This window comes from Protopterus annectens, chromosome 12.part0, assembly GCF_019279795.1.
Source record: "Protopterus annectens isolate FY-2018-M chromosome 12.part0, PAN1.0, whole genome shotgun sequence".
In the NCBI taxonomy this organism is placed as follows: domain Eukaryota; kingdom Metazoa; phylum Chordata; order Ceratodontiformes; family Protopteridae; genus Protopterus; species Protopterus annectens.
Genome location: NC_056746.1, coordinates 778,126,628 through 778,140,176, shown reverse-complemented (window position 1 = coordinate 778,140,176; position 13,549 = coordinate 778,126,628). Strand labels below are relative to the sequence as shown.

The window sequence follows — 13,549 nt, the reverse complement described above, 5'->3', positions numbered from 1 at the left end:
ACAAAACAAAAATAAAAACGGGTATCTGTAATATATACCCAGTGAAGCGGATTATTTTCCAGATCAGCTGACATGGTAAGTAGGTTTCTGTTTCATAATATTTGAATTACTGTTTGCTACAATTATATATAACCACTGATGGACTATAGTAGTCAGTCTTATTTGATTTCATGTAAAAGAAAAACTGGAGCTCTGGATACCACGGCTTAAAGCTTTAATGAACTTCAGACCACTTTTTCTGAAGAAGCGGGTTTGTTTTCCATGAAAGTGTTTACCTTTTTGGCTGAAGTTCATTAAAGTTTTAAGCTGGGGTGTCCGGAGCGCCAGTTTTTCTTTTAAATTTTACTATTTGGTGGTGTTCTGGCCTTTATTTTCACTACCTGACTTCATTTGTTTGGATTATTTGATTTCATTTCAGGAGAAAGGAACTGGTAACAGCAATCTATTGAGTAAGGCCCGCTCTGCTCTCCTCCATCTGAATCAGCAAACTCACCAGCTAGCATTTGATTCAGTTTTTGTTCGTATCAAACAGCAGTTATCAGTGGTTCCAAGAATGGAGGTAAGTGCTTACTTATAAAAATAGTGAAAGCCGAGCTAAACTGTCCATTTTGTAATTGCTGAAATTATTCCATACTGAACAGTATGTAGCTAGCATGCAATGCTGATGTTCTTCGTGTTTCACTGTTGCAGTCCTGACAATTGAGATTTCCTGCTATGAAAGTCTCCTTCCGGCTCAACTACCAGAGAAACTTATTAGACTTCCCAGGCTGGCAGACACCTTAACCCAACATTAGCATGCTTGGGTATAAAGGGAGCCGGCCTGCATCATCACTTCAGTCTTTTCTTGCCGCCGGAGCACAAAGCATATGTTAAGTACATTGGTCGGTCTACACCAGAGAGACATAAAAGTATTCAAAGAGAAATACAGGCAAAGACAACCAGATATGGAAAATTTCACAATAAAAAGAATAACAACACAAGCATAATGTAGAAAAGATGATTAGTAAAGTAAAGGTTAAAGAAATAGAAGCTGAAGTTATGGAGTGCCTGCAAAGTGAAGGATTTAATGTAGAAGGTCTAAAACAGATTACATTACAGCAGGATGGAGTGAGTCCCCAGAATAAGGAAAAGCAAGAAGACCAGAAGATATGTGAAGAAGAAATATGGACAGGGGAAAGGAAAAGAGAATTAATATGGTGTAATATTTATGCATAGGAGAAAGCAAAATTAATTAATACAAAAAGAGAAGCACCAAAGATATTTGAAGAAAAATATAGGCAAAGGAATCTGGGTATGGAAAACTTTACAATACAAAAATAAGCCTAAGAGGAAAAGTAGAAAAATAGATGAGTAATGGAGAAGTCAAAGAAATAGAAATTGAAGTAATGGAGCAGCTGCAAAGAGAAGGATTCAGTGTAGAAAATAAAATGCAGAAAGCACCACAACAGGATAGAGCAATGGATATCCAAATTAAGGGGAAAGTAGTGGAACAAGAAGTAACTGGTCAGATGCCATATCAAGGTATTTTGGAGCCTTCCACAAGAAACCAGTATAAACATTCATTTGAAGCTAGACAGCAAGGAAAGAAACAGGAAACTGATGCAGTCAATGCTGAGGAGTGATAGGCCAGTGAGTCCCATATGACAGAACAACAGAAGACACAGGATGAAATTGAAGAGAATGCGCCACAGGAAGATGCTATAGAACTTTCTATAGAATGCCCACAGGAAATGGAAAACAAGGGATATACCCTCAGTATGGAAGAAAATGAGTTAAGAGAAGAGTTGCTTGATTTAATAGACAAAGATAGATATATCAAGATCAATGAGAGAAATAGACTGCTGAAGGTTAATAAACCCCCAAAAGTCAGAAGCTTGATAAAACAAATGAACACAGTAATTACCACTGTTCATAGAGACCCATGCGATATAACAGAAGTAAACAGAATATATTACTGTGCTGCTAAATTAATGACTGATAACGTTTTACCACAGGAACATAGGGTAGCGAGGGAAAAGAGGGGGCAACAGCGAATACCATCATGGAAATATCGAATAGAGAAAACTATAAAGCAGTTAAGACAAGAAGTATCATTGCTAGAAGATTATAGAAGAGGGAACAGATCAATGAAAATATTAAGAAAGATAGATGTGATAAAAGCAATGCGTGGTATTAGAACAGACCAGGATCTATTATGCACTATTGGAGATAAACTAAAAATTACAAAACAGGCGGAAAGACTTAGAATATACGAAGATAAATATAAGGGAAAAACACAAAATAAACAAATTATTGATGACCCAAAAATGTTTTATAGAGAACTGGGAAATAAGGTAAAAGGAATAGACCGCCAAAAAAAGAGGAAATAGATACATTTTGGAGAAGTATCTATGAAGATCCTGTGGAACATAACAAAAATGCTAAATGGATAGAAGAAGTAAAAGAGAGAGTAAGAAGTTTAAAGGTACAGGATATGAAATGGGATGAAATAACAACTAGAGAGATTGAAATAAAGTTGAGAAAAGCCTCTAACTGGAAAACCCCAGGCCCAGATGCAGTACCTAACTTTTAGCTTAAAGTATTAACTTCTTTGCACAATGATTTAGCCATGAGTAAGAACTATTTATATATGCACCTCGAACACACACCGCACTGGTTAACAACAGGAAAAACAATGCTCTTACTTAAAGAGTGAACCTGCAAGCTACCCTAAAAATTATAGACCAATAACTTGTTTTCCGACAACATACAAACTATACACGGGAATTGATGCTGACAGAGTTTATAGTCATTTAGAAGAAAACTCAATTATGGCAGTAGAACAAAAGAGCAATAAAAGAAAGTTATATGGAACAAAGGACCATTTGTTGTTAAACAAAGTTATAGTGGAGAACTGTGAGAAGGGGAAGAACCTAAGTATGGCATGGATTGACTACAAAAAAGCATTTGATAGTATCTCACATTCATGGATAAAAAAAAGAGTGCTTAAAAATGTATAAGATACACCCTACACTGATTGATTACATTACAGTAACCATGAAACAGTGGCAGACCACTTTGCAATTAAGCCATGATAAAGGACAGATTATTATCCCAGGGATAAAAATTCAAAGGGGGATATTCCAGGGGGACTCTCTTTCACCCTTGTTGTTCTGCCTTGCCATTAAGCTGCTTACTCAGCCTAGGCCATGGCTACAATTTGGCTTCTAGAAAACAACAAAGTCTAATGACTTCTCATCTTCTCTTTGTTGATGATTTTAAATTGTATAGCTCATCAGATGAGGAACTGAAAGCACAGCTGCAGGTTGTCAAAACTTTTTCAGATGATATCAGAATGTCATTTAGTCTTGATAAAAGTGCAAAAGCAACCTTTAAAAAAGGAAAATTGCAGCACCAGGAAAACATCAGTTTGGGACAAGAATGTGATATAAAAGAACTTGAGCAAGAGGGGGTGTATAAATACTTGGGAATTGATGAAGGATCAGCAATCAAACATGAACAAATACGAATAAGGCTTAGTAAGGAGTACTTTAGAAGACTTAAATTAATCCTGAAAACAGCACTGACACCTAGGAACAAGATCCAAGCTATAAATCAGTTTGCTCTTCCTGTCCTAACTTATAGTTTTGGAGTGAATGACTGGCCCCAAAAAGTGTTGGATAGATTGGATATCAAAACAAGAAGGATGCTTCATGCTCACCAAATGATTTATAAAAATCAGTGTATACCAAGATTATATATCCCCCATTCTGAAGGAGGGATGGGCCTCCTTGAAATTGATTACATGTATATATCTGCAATCGTGAGACTCCACACATATCTGTTGACCTCACAAGATCCAAATGTGGTGAAAGTTTTGAAACATGAGGAGAATACGTCTAAGATGACATCTCTGCTTAATTTAGCAGAAGCATATTGACGTCAAGCAGGAATGGAAATCAAACCAGAAGTGGATAAAAACCAGGCAGCAACTGAATGTGCTAAAAAAGAAAAGAAAATATAAGGTGAAGGATCAGATGCGAAGGCAAGAAATGTAAAAAAACATAAATATAGTTACAAGTATAAAAAACTTCTGGAAGAGCCTCATGTTGATCAAGAACGAATGCAGAAATGGTTAAGGAGAGGTGAATTTATATCAAGAAATGAAAGGTTAATATTGGCAGCCCAAGATAGTGGGCTGCGTACACGCTGGTTTACTAGGTCCATTGAACATGTGGGAGAAACAGACATATGTAGGTTTTGTGGAACCGAGTTGGAAACAGTTACACACTTTATTGCTGGTTGCGATGCTCTAATGGCAGAGGGACTGTATACTGAAAAGCATAATAATGTGGCGAGATTGTTACACTGGAGATTGTGCAAACATTATGGTATCGAAGTGGCTGAAAAACATTGGAAACATGAGCCACAGAGAATCATAGAAAATGATGTTTACATCACATGGGATCACCCAATACCAACAGTCCAAAAGATAGATGCTAGAAAACCGGACATAGTGATCCAAGAAAAGAAGACAAAAGTAGCATTGATTATTGAAATTGCCACACCTAGTGACTAGTGTCTTGCGTACAGAGACTCAAAGTCATAAAATACCTTGATCTGCAGGCAGAAACGAGAGCCATGTGGAAGAAAGATACCCAGACAGTTCCAGTAGTAGTAGGAGCAACTGGTCTTATAAAAAAGAATTTACAATCATATTTAGATATGTAACACCGTATGAATTGCAGGAGTCGTCATTGCTGGGCACATTGTGGGCACTGCGAAGAGCACTTTTGGCCAACATCAAAGAGTGAAATAATACTAATTTCATGAACTTTAATCATACTCTGACTTAGGAATGGGGCTCATTCCCGTCATGGTATTAGAAACCCAAAAGACTTGGAGAAATCAAAAAAGGGAGAGACATTGTTGTTGGAAAAATAAGTTTCCCGTTGGGGAACTTCTTTCTTTTTTCTTTGACTCATGTTAGATAAAGTTAGTAATTGTCTGCACTGTGGTAAGCAGAATTCCACACAGAGACTTCCATACACTTTGTGCACCTGTTTAGGCCCAGACCAAGATGTCTCTAACTGTCGTTTCGGTGCTAGGTTTAACGTTAGGGCTATTGGGAGAAGACCAGAGTTTTTAGTTCATTTTCTGAGGCAGGAATCTGAGCAATCGCATGCTGTGGCATCCATCACTTGTTTCAAACTCGAGTTACATAGATGGAAGATAAGAAACTAAAGCCTAGGTCCTCGGATGAGATTAGTTCATCCCCTGACTCGCCTTTTAGACTTGTGATTGTTGAGGAAGGTGAGGCGCTTTCACAGCCCCCCAAGGCTTTTGGTTCAGTGACCCAGGTCTCTGTTGAGACCCATTTGGATTTGGACATGCCTTCGGTCCCTTTGACTTCTACTACTCATACCGTCAGCTCATCATTTGGGTCTAAGACCACTCAGCATGCCAAGGCTTCCAACGAGCAATTGCTAACCGCTAGGCTCACTCTAGTGCAGCTCCAAGCTAAAGAGTCATGTGACAGATGCTCATAGGCCTAAGGCCAAACCCATACCAAGGAAAGGCATTGTAGCAAGGCCTTTGCCTAGGCCTATGGGCTCCCAGTTTCTGGGACACCACCAAGATTTAATCAAATTAGCTGAAGACTTCATTAACATTGTAAGATCCAGACAGGCATACCGGGGTACATTATCTTAGGGAAAAGGAAAAGACACCCCCATCTTTAACTCTTCCCTGATCCACTGCATTCAGAAGAAGAGTCTGACTGGGATGACTTTGCATCTAAGGAAGGTCCTGCATATTCCTCATATGATATATCAGATTCAGAGGAAGATCTCCCCTCTGCCTCCCCGCCTGAAGACCTCACCTTTGGAGAGACACTTCATACTATGTGACGGAACTTTCAGTGGGAAGCACAATACCACCCACAGGCCAAAAAGGGAGTCAGGGAGGTTTTAGACCTCCCTGAGCACAAACCTCTAGCTATCCCACCTATTGTGGAAGTAGTGCAAAATGTTTTTCAGGATGCCTCCTTACACCCTGACTCGCTCCTTCCTGCACCCAGGAAGCCTGACTGGTTCTACAGAGTCCAGGACTCTCACAAATCTGTTCAAAAACCCAACTGCTGACCCTGAAGTGGTCACTCCAGGCCCTAAGGGGCCTAGGGCCTTTACCTCTAGGAACTCTCTACCTACTGACAAAGAAAGTAGGGCTCTTGATATATTCGGGAAGAAAGTGTACACTTCGGCTACCCTTACTATGAGGGCCCTTAACTGTCAATTCCATATGATCAGATACCAGCAAACCATTCTTGACCAACTAAAACAAAAGCTGTCAGACCTAGAGGATAAAACCTTTCTAAGCTCTCAGACCTAGAGGATAAAACTTTTCTAAGGATCATTTAAATCTGTGCCATTCCAGTTTTCAAGTAGCTAAACACTCACTACACTGCAGGTATGATGCCATGGAAACTTCCTGCAGGGCAGCGGTCACTGGCACAGTGATTAGGAGACATATTTGGCTTAGAGAACAAACTCTCCCTGACCATGTAAAAGCTAATCTCCTGGATGCACCCCTTGACAAAGAATGCATTATCGGCCTTAAAGCAGAAGCAGTCCTCTAGAAGATGGAGGACAAGGCAAAATCCATGCAAATGATCAAGGACTTTTTACAGGTGCAACCCTTTAGGTTCAGCAGGAATTTTCTGGCCAAGCAGTGGTCCTTTACCACCCAATCCAAGAGTAAGCAGAAAAAGCCTCAGAGGGACAGAAACCCAGGCATAGACCACAACAGCAAAGATCTAGGTAGTGAAACTCTGAGTCTCACAGGCAAGGGAGCTTTGCCAGCAAAGACAATGCTCATTTGTGGAAATTCTGTTCCAGGACAAGACAGGCATCTGCATGGAGAACGGATGCCTTTTCCTTCACATGGACTCACCACTTCTGCCTCAAGTCCTTCAAAGGATAAGATAAGAGGGCTCCAAGACCATTCTAATAGCTCCAAACTGGCCCAGACAACACTGGTTTCCACTCCTCCTCCAGCTCTCCAATCAGAAGCCTTGGCAGTTACTGCAAAGGGTAGACCTCCTTTCTCAATACATAGGGAGGATTGTGCACCCCAATCTACAGATTCTAAATCTTTCAGCTTGGAATATCCGACAGCACCAAACTGCTACCCCAACTTAAGTCAACAGGTGCAAAACTTTCTGAAGGAATCCAGAAGGCCTAGCACTAGGAAATCTTACTCAGCCGAATGGAAAAGATTCTCTATTTGGTGCCAGAAGCACCATCTTGAGCCAAACTCTGCTAATGTTTTGACCATCCTGGAGTACCTGGCCAGTCTAGTGGATAAAGGTCTTTCCTACTCCTCCATAAAAATACATGCCTTAGCCATCTCTGCTCACATTCCTGTTCTTCCTTCAATCTTCTCACACCCCCTCCTGAAACAATTCCTTAGGGGTGTCATTCACATTAGGCCCACCAGGAGGAAACCCATCCCTCCCTGGAACATCAACTATGTGCTAGAAAAATTGACTTTGCCTCCCTTTAAACCTGCAGCTAATGCCTCTTTAAAATTTCTCACTTGGAAGACTGCTCTCCTTTTAGCTATTACTTCAGCTAGAAGGATTTCAGAGTTACAGGCCCTAATGGCAGTAGAGCCTTTCATTATCTTTCGTAAAGACAGGGTCTCTCTCAGGACTAACCCCTCCTTTATGCCTTAGGTGGAAAATAATGTGTCTTTGAATCAAGCCATCCATCTGCCTACCTTCTTTCCCAATCCTCAGAATAGGGGAGACAGAATTCTGCACTCCCTGCTGGATGTGCACAGAATGTTAAGCTTTTACCTGGACCGAACAAAATCTTTAAGTAAATCAGATCAGCTGTTCATAACATTTACCCCTGGATCTGAAGAAAAACTAGCTTCTAAACAGACCATTTGCAAGTGGATGTCCCATTGTTTTTATTTCTGCTACAGCCATCATGGCAAGAAAACCCTGATTTGATTAGACCTCACTCTACCAGGACCACAGCTACCTCTGCAGCTTTCCTTAACGGAGTCCCCACCAAAGACCTTCTGGAAGCAGCCACTTGGTCTTCTGTGCATACCTTCACAAGACACTACCACCTGCCTGCTTTCTCAAAATCCAGAGCAGTGTTTGTCTCTGCAGTCCTGCAGGGGATCCTCCTTGATCTGCTTCACCCTCATCTTAGCTTTGGGAATCTTCCCAACTGTCAGGAATGCAACAGTGAAACACAAATAACATAGTACAGTTGTGTACACTAGTACAGTTGTGTACACGTACTATAAATGTAGATGTTTGAGTGTATTCACTGTTGCAGTCTTCTTTCCCTCCTTCCTATCCCCTTAACCTACCAGATAGGCTTAGAAATTCTAAATATAACTACCTTGGGCACCTTTGCAGGCTGCTCTGGGTTAGGTACTCCCTTTCTTTAGTCACCTATGCTTGACTCTGGGCTCTTCCTACATAGAGCCAAGAAAATACTGAAGTGATGACGTAAACTGTCTTCCTTTATACCCGAGTATGCTGATGTCTGTTAAGGCATCTGCCAGCCTGGAAGGCAAAATAAGTTTCTCTAGTAGTCGGGGCATCCAAGGGCCTTCACAGCAGGAAATCCCAGCTGTCAGGACTGCAACAGTCAATACACCTGAATATATATATTTATGGTAAGTGTACACAACTGTACTTTGTCATTATAAATTTTTTTTACTAACATCTCAAACGTGCAATGCACTGAGGTCCAGCTTTTTGAAAATATTCACTGAAACCATACATCATCAACAGATAAATTTTTTGGTCCCTGATATCTGCCAGCCATCAGTCCCTTGCAGTCTCTACAGTCTATTTATCCCTACTGAGTGAGAGCTGTCACAAGCCCATTTGCTCCAATACAGAAAGATAGAGAGCGAATTTTGAGTCTGTCATCCCAGGCATCCATCAAGGGGGTTTTTTTAGGGAGAACTTGTCAAATTACACTTAACCAAAATTACTTTAAGCAGTAGTGGAGAATTCCCTTTTCTCCACTGTTGTGTGACCTTGTAGTAGGTATATTTAACAAAGGGATGTGGGGCTTCCATCCTCTCCTGCAAAAAACATTTTTTGAGTTTTTCTGAAAGTTTTTGAGACTGCATTTTTTGGTTAATTTTCATTCAGTGGAACTGCCACTGGTGTTTGGATATGAATTCTTTTCTGTTCTGCTGTCCTACACACACCTGTAGCAGCCGGGGGGGGGGGGGGGGCATGCAATGGGCTAGAAGTATAGTTGTCTGCACCTCTGCATATGACTCAACCGAAGCCATATCCTCTGTACAGACAACCTATGTGACCCTCATCTCCACTTTTTGCCATGGGAAATGTGCTCAGGTAAGAACCCTACCCTGAGTCTTCCTCCCTTGTATGAGTATGCTGGCACAAGTTATTCAGTCCCATTGCCCCCTGCTGGGCTGTTCAGTGCCTAAGACACTACTAGGACTATGGTTGTCTAGGTCACATTCTAGGCCACAGAGATGTAGAAACTTATCAAAAGACTGACTGGCCTCTATCTGTCTCTGCTGTTGCATTCTAAGTTAAAGGTTAGTATTACTTCTAAAGTAAGGGCATACCAGCTGCCAGTGGATTACTTATCAGACTGTTTTGTTTTTTAGGTGAAATGGGATACCTGTTTGCATTTTTCAGTTTAGATACCTTCACTGAAGTATTTGTTTGATAAGATGTCATTTTACTGTATGTTACAGGTAGCCAACAATATCTGGAAAGACTAGTAAACAGAACAGCCTTTGCATTTCAGATTAGTTGGAGTCAATTTGCATAAGCTGTTGAACTCCTAGAAAGCAGAGTATTATTCAAGTCAGCATGTTATAAATATGTGTAGTAGTGTCTACAGAACAGTAGAAACAATAAGCTTTGTTAGTGAATGTTCCTTAAGTGGTGTAATATACTTGAAACAGTGTACAGTATATGTTTAAAACATAAGCATTATCAAACCTGTTAAGGATTGACAGTAGAAAAGGAATTGCCATGAAGGTACTCACCCTTCAGTGGTTTAATTTATGTATTTATCGATATTTAATTACTGGGAAAGTCCGACTGAGTAGAAGCACTTTTTCAGTGGAGGCCCAAGGAGAAAACCTCCAAATTATTTTACAATCTTCAAAAATAAAAGAAAAATGTCTGCAGTTTAAATAATTATAACACATTAGACATAATATAAAAACATTGATATATGCCTTGTATTTCTACTCTTAACCAATCATTTAATATTTAAAGAAATTTTTGACAGTTTGTAGTTAGTGTAAAGCAATTGCAATATGAAGTGAGGGAAAAAAACAGGCTTATGGTATATTTGGAAAGAAAGTCAGCGAAGAGAATTAGATAGCAGTAAAGAAGTTATTGAAGCAGGGAGAGTAAGGAGGTATAAGGAATGAAAAGGTACTAATTCCCATTTAGGCATATAGTTTATCCTGGTGTTGAGCAAGAAGAGAAACATATTTTAGCTAGGAGTCTTTCATAGATGTTTTGAAAGATGGGCGGGAGGGTGTAGACCTGATGGATACAGGTAATGAGTTCCAGGCCTTAGCAACCTTGTATGAGTACAGACAATGCCCAGCAGATTTGTTAGGTTTGTAGACAGGTAGTCGAGTTTTTACTCACTGGATTGCAATGACCGACTCAGAACATGGTTGTGTGGAATGTTTTTTAGTGCTGGATAATTTTATTGGTAGTAAGCAGTTGTGTAAATGTTAGCTGATGTGGCAGTTCTAACCAATTAAGGCTTTTCATTGCTATACAGTGGTTGGTTCTGAAAGGGGTATGCGCTGCAAATTTAGCAACTTTGTTATAGCATTTTTCAAGTTTTAATCTTTGTGAAGCTGGGAGGTTAGTAAGGATGTGAGCAACTTAAAGAAGAGTGGGGAGGAGATAAGTAATGGCAAGTGTAGTTTTAGTTGCATCAGTGAGAACGTTTTTGGCTCTAAAGCATCCCTAATTTTTTGATGATTTTTTTTGTATGCAATTTTATATATGCAGGTTGAATGCAAGATTGTCATCCTCTATCATCTCTAATAGTTTAATATGATAAGTGACTTCAGTGGTATCAAGAGAGAGGACTTCACATTTTGTTTTTTCATGAGAGGGGGATTTGGGGAAAAAGTAGTAGTGTGGTCTTTTTTCGGTTGAACATAAGCTGTGAGTTACAAAGCCATGTTTTATTGGCTTTTAGTGCTTCCTGAGTAATATTTTGATGGTGTACCATATTGTCAGATGTGCAAATAAGAGTGGAATCATCTTTGTATTGTATTAGGGTGGCATGTTTTATGGAAGTATAGAGGATATTACAGAATCAGAACAGTCCAGAGGTGGTTCCCAAATCAACACAGGCAATCCAAAAGAAACCAAACAAACATGGTAAAGAAATCACCAATTAAATAATTTATTAAAACATGTTGAACACTTTATTATGAAGTCCCATTTTTATGGGATGTAAACATTCAGTGTGTTTTAATAAACGATCTACTTGGTGTTTTCTTTACTAAATTTGTTTGGTATCTTTTGGATTGCCTCTGTCAATTTGGGAACCATCTCAGGATTGTTCTTGTTCTGTGTTTTTTTTACTCCGGGAGTTCTCTGTGGTTTTTGTTAAGTATAGATGGTGTTGGTGAAAATGGAGGAGGGGACTAAGGATAGAGCCTTGTGGTACACCATTGAGTGGTAAGGAGAAAACATGGAGTGCCATTTTACTGACCGATACGTATTGGACAGGTAGCTTTTGAGCCACAGAAGTGTGGGTTGAGAGAAACTTAGGACATTTAAAGTAGATGTTTGCTGTGACAGTCTGTGTCAAAGGCTTTAGACAAGTCTAGAAATAAGGAAGAGACTAGTTTGCCATTATCTGTACCTTTATTGACAGTATCTATATAGGTCAGAAGGGCAGTGCTAGTACTACGGGAAGTATGGAAGCCATGTTGTGTAAGGGATAGGAGTTCTCCTTGCCGGAGATAGTCTAGCAATTGTTTTTGAATACATTTTTCAAGTATTTTGGTGAGGGGAGATGAGTGCTATAGTTCTAAAATAATTGTCTGCTGAATTTCCTCCTTTGTGCAGAGGGGATAATGTAACTTTTTCTTTTTTTTTTCAAAAACTTTTTTATTTTGTTTTCATTATAAACATATGCAAATGTGCATATAACAAATACAATAAAACAATAACAAAACTATTTACAATATTTACATTCATCCATGATAAACAATCATTTTATCCATGAGAAGTTATCAGTATTTGTTCAAAAGGTTTTCCACTTTTTTCCATGCTATTTTTTTTATGAGTAATGTTATGAGTTCTGTAACAAATGGTTTGCAGTTCTTTTTTACAAACAACTTTTGCTAAATAATCTTTAAACATCGAATCTTGTTTACGTTTCCAGTCCAAAGTAATAACATTTCTGGCAATTGCAAGAATTGACCAGAGTAACTGAATCTGAGACTTGGGTATTACATTAGGTATAGGAACATTAAATAGGATTAGTGAGTTTAGAAATATGACGGTTATCAGACCATAAAGCATTTACAAAATATCAGAAGTCTTTCCAGTATTGAACAACATTTCCACATTCAGTGAATATGTGAACCCAGTTGGCCTCTAGTAATTTATCACATTTTCAACATTTACTTTTGCTGTTTTTGAGTATAAAATTAATTTTATGTGGAGTATAGAAACTCCTGTTCATAAATTTCCATGTATACAATTTCCAGTATAGTGAAGAGGAGGTACCATACGTATAATTCAATAACAATTTTTTGGATTCATCAAATATTTGTTCTCCATTAATCTTTGCATAGCAATTCCAAAAATCTGAGTCAGACTTTAGAGTGAATTCTCCTAGTATGTTATAGATAGGTGAGATATGTAATTTTTGATTATCTGTCTTTTCAAGACACATAATAAAAGCTGAATCAAACTAGGTATAGATTTAGTCTCTAGGTTATTTGATACTCTCATTTTGTTTTCTATAAACTGCCGTAATGAGTGTATAAACAACCAGCTGTCTTGACTGTTATCAAAACTACATAAAAGAGAGTTTAGTGGTTTAATACTCTTATTTTCAATAAACTGATGCCAGAATATCAAGTTGTTTCTCTTTCATTTTTGCATCGCATTGATGTTGAAAGAATCTAGGCAATCAGGGAAGTATGCTATGGGGAATATAAGAAATAAAAATTGTTTAATGTTGTAATTACAATCAGTTATATTTTTAAAGTTATTAAATATTTGATTAATGCCATAATAAAAATGATCAAACTTCTTATTAAATTAACAAAATTCACGTAAAAGCCAATGCACTCTACTTATTCCATATTGTTCCTTAAATTGATTTTCTATAGTTCTAACATCAGTATATGAATCTCATGTATTGTTTTCTGGCCAGATGTATAGGTAGGTATGATCCAATGTAATATTACATTAATTTTAAGTGATTTGGAATAAAGATCTAAGCTAGGGAATGCTATCCCATTACTGTTCCAAGCTCTAATGTGCCATTTA

At 38.6% G+C, this 13,549-nt stretch overlaps 1 protein-coding gene across 2 annotated transcripts in view; it reads left to right on the top strand.

The window, feature by feature from the left end:
- The window catches only part of COG7 (component of oligomeric golgi complex 7), a 4,201,489-nt gene that overhangs the window by 3,085,397 nt on the left and 1,102,543 nt on the right, over positions 1–13,549 (top strand). For both annotated transcript variants that reach the window (XM_044089821.1, XM_044089822.1), the window contains exon 13: positions 419–559. In XM_044089821.1, coding sequence (XP_043945756.1) covers positions 419–559 — 141 coding nt within the window. The remainder of the gene's footprint in view (positions 1–418; positions 560–13,549) is intronic.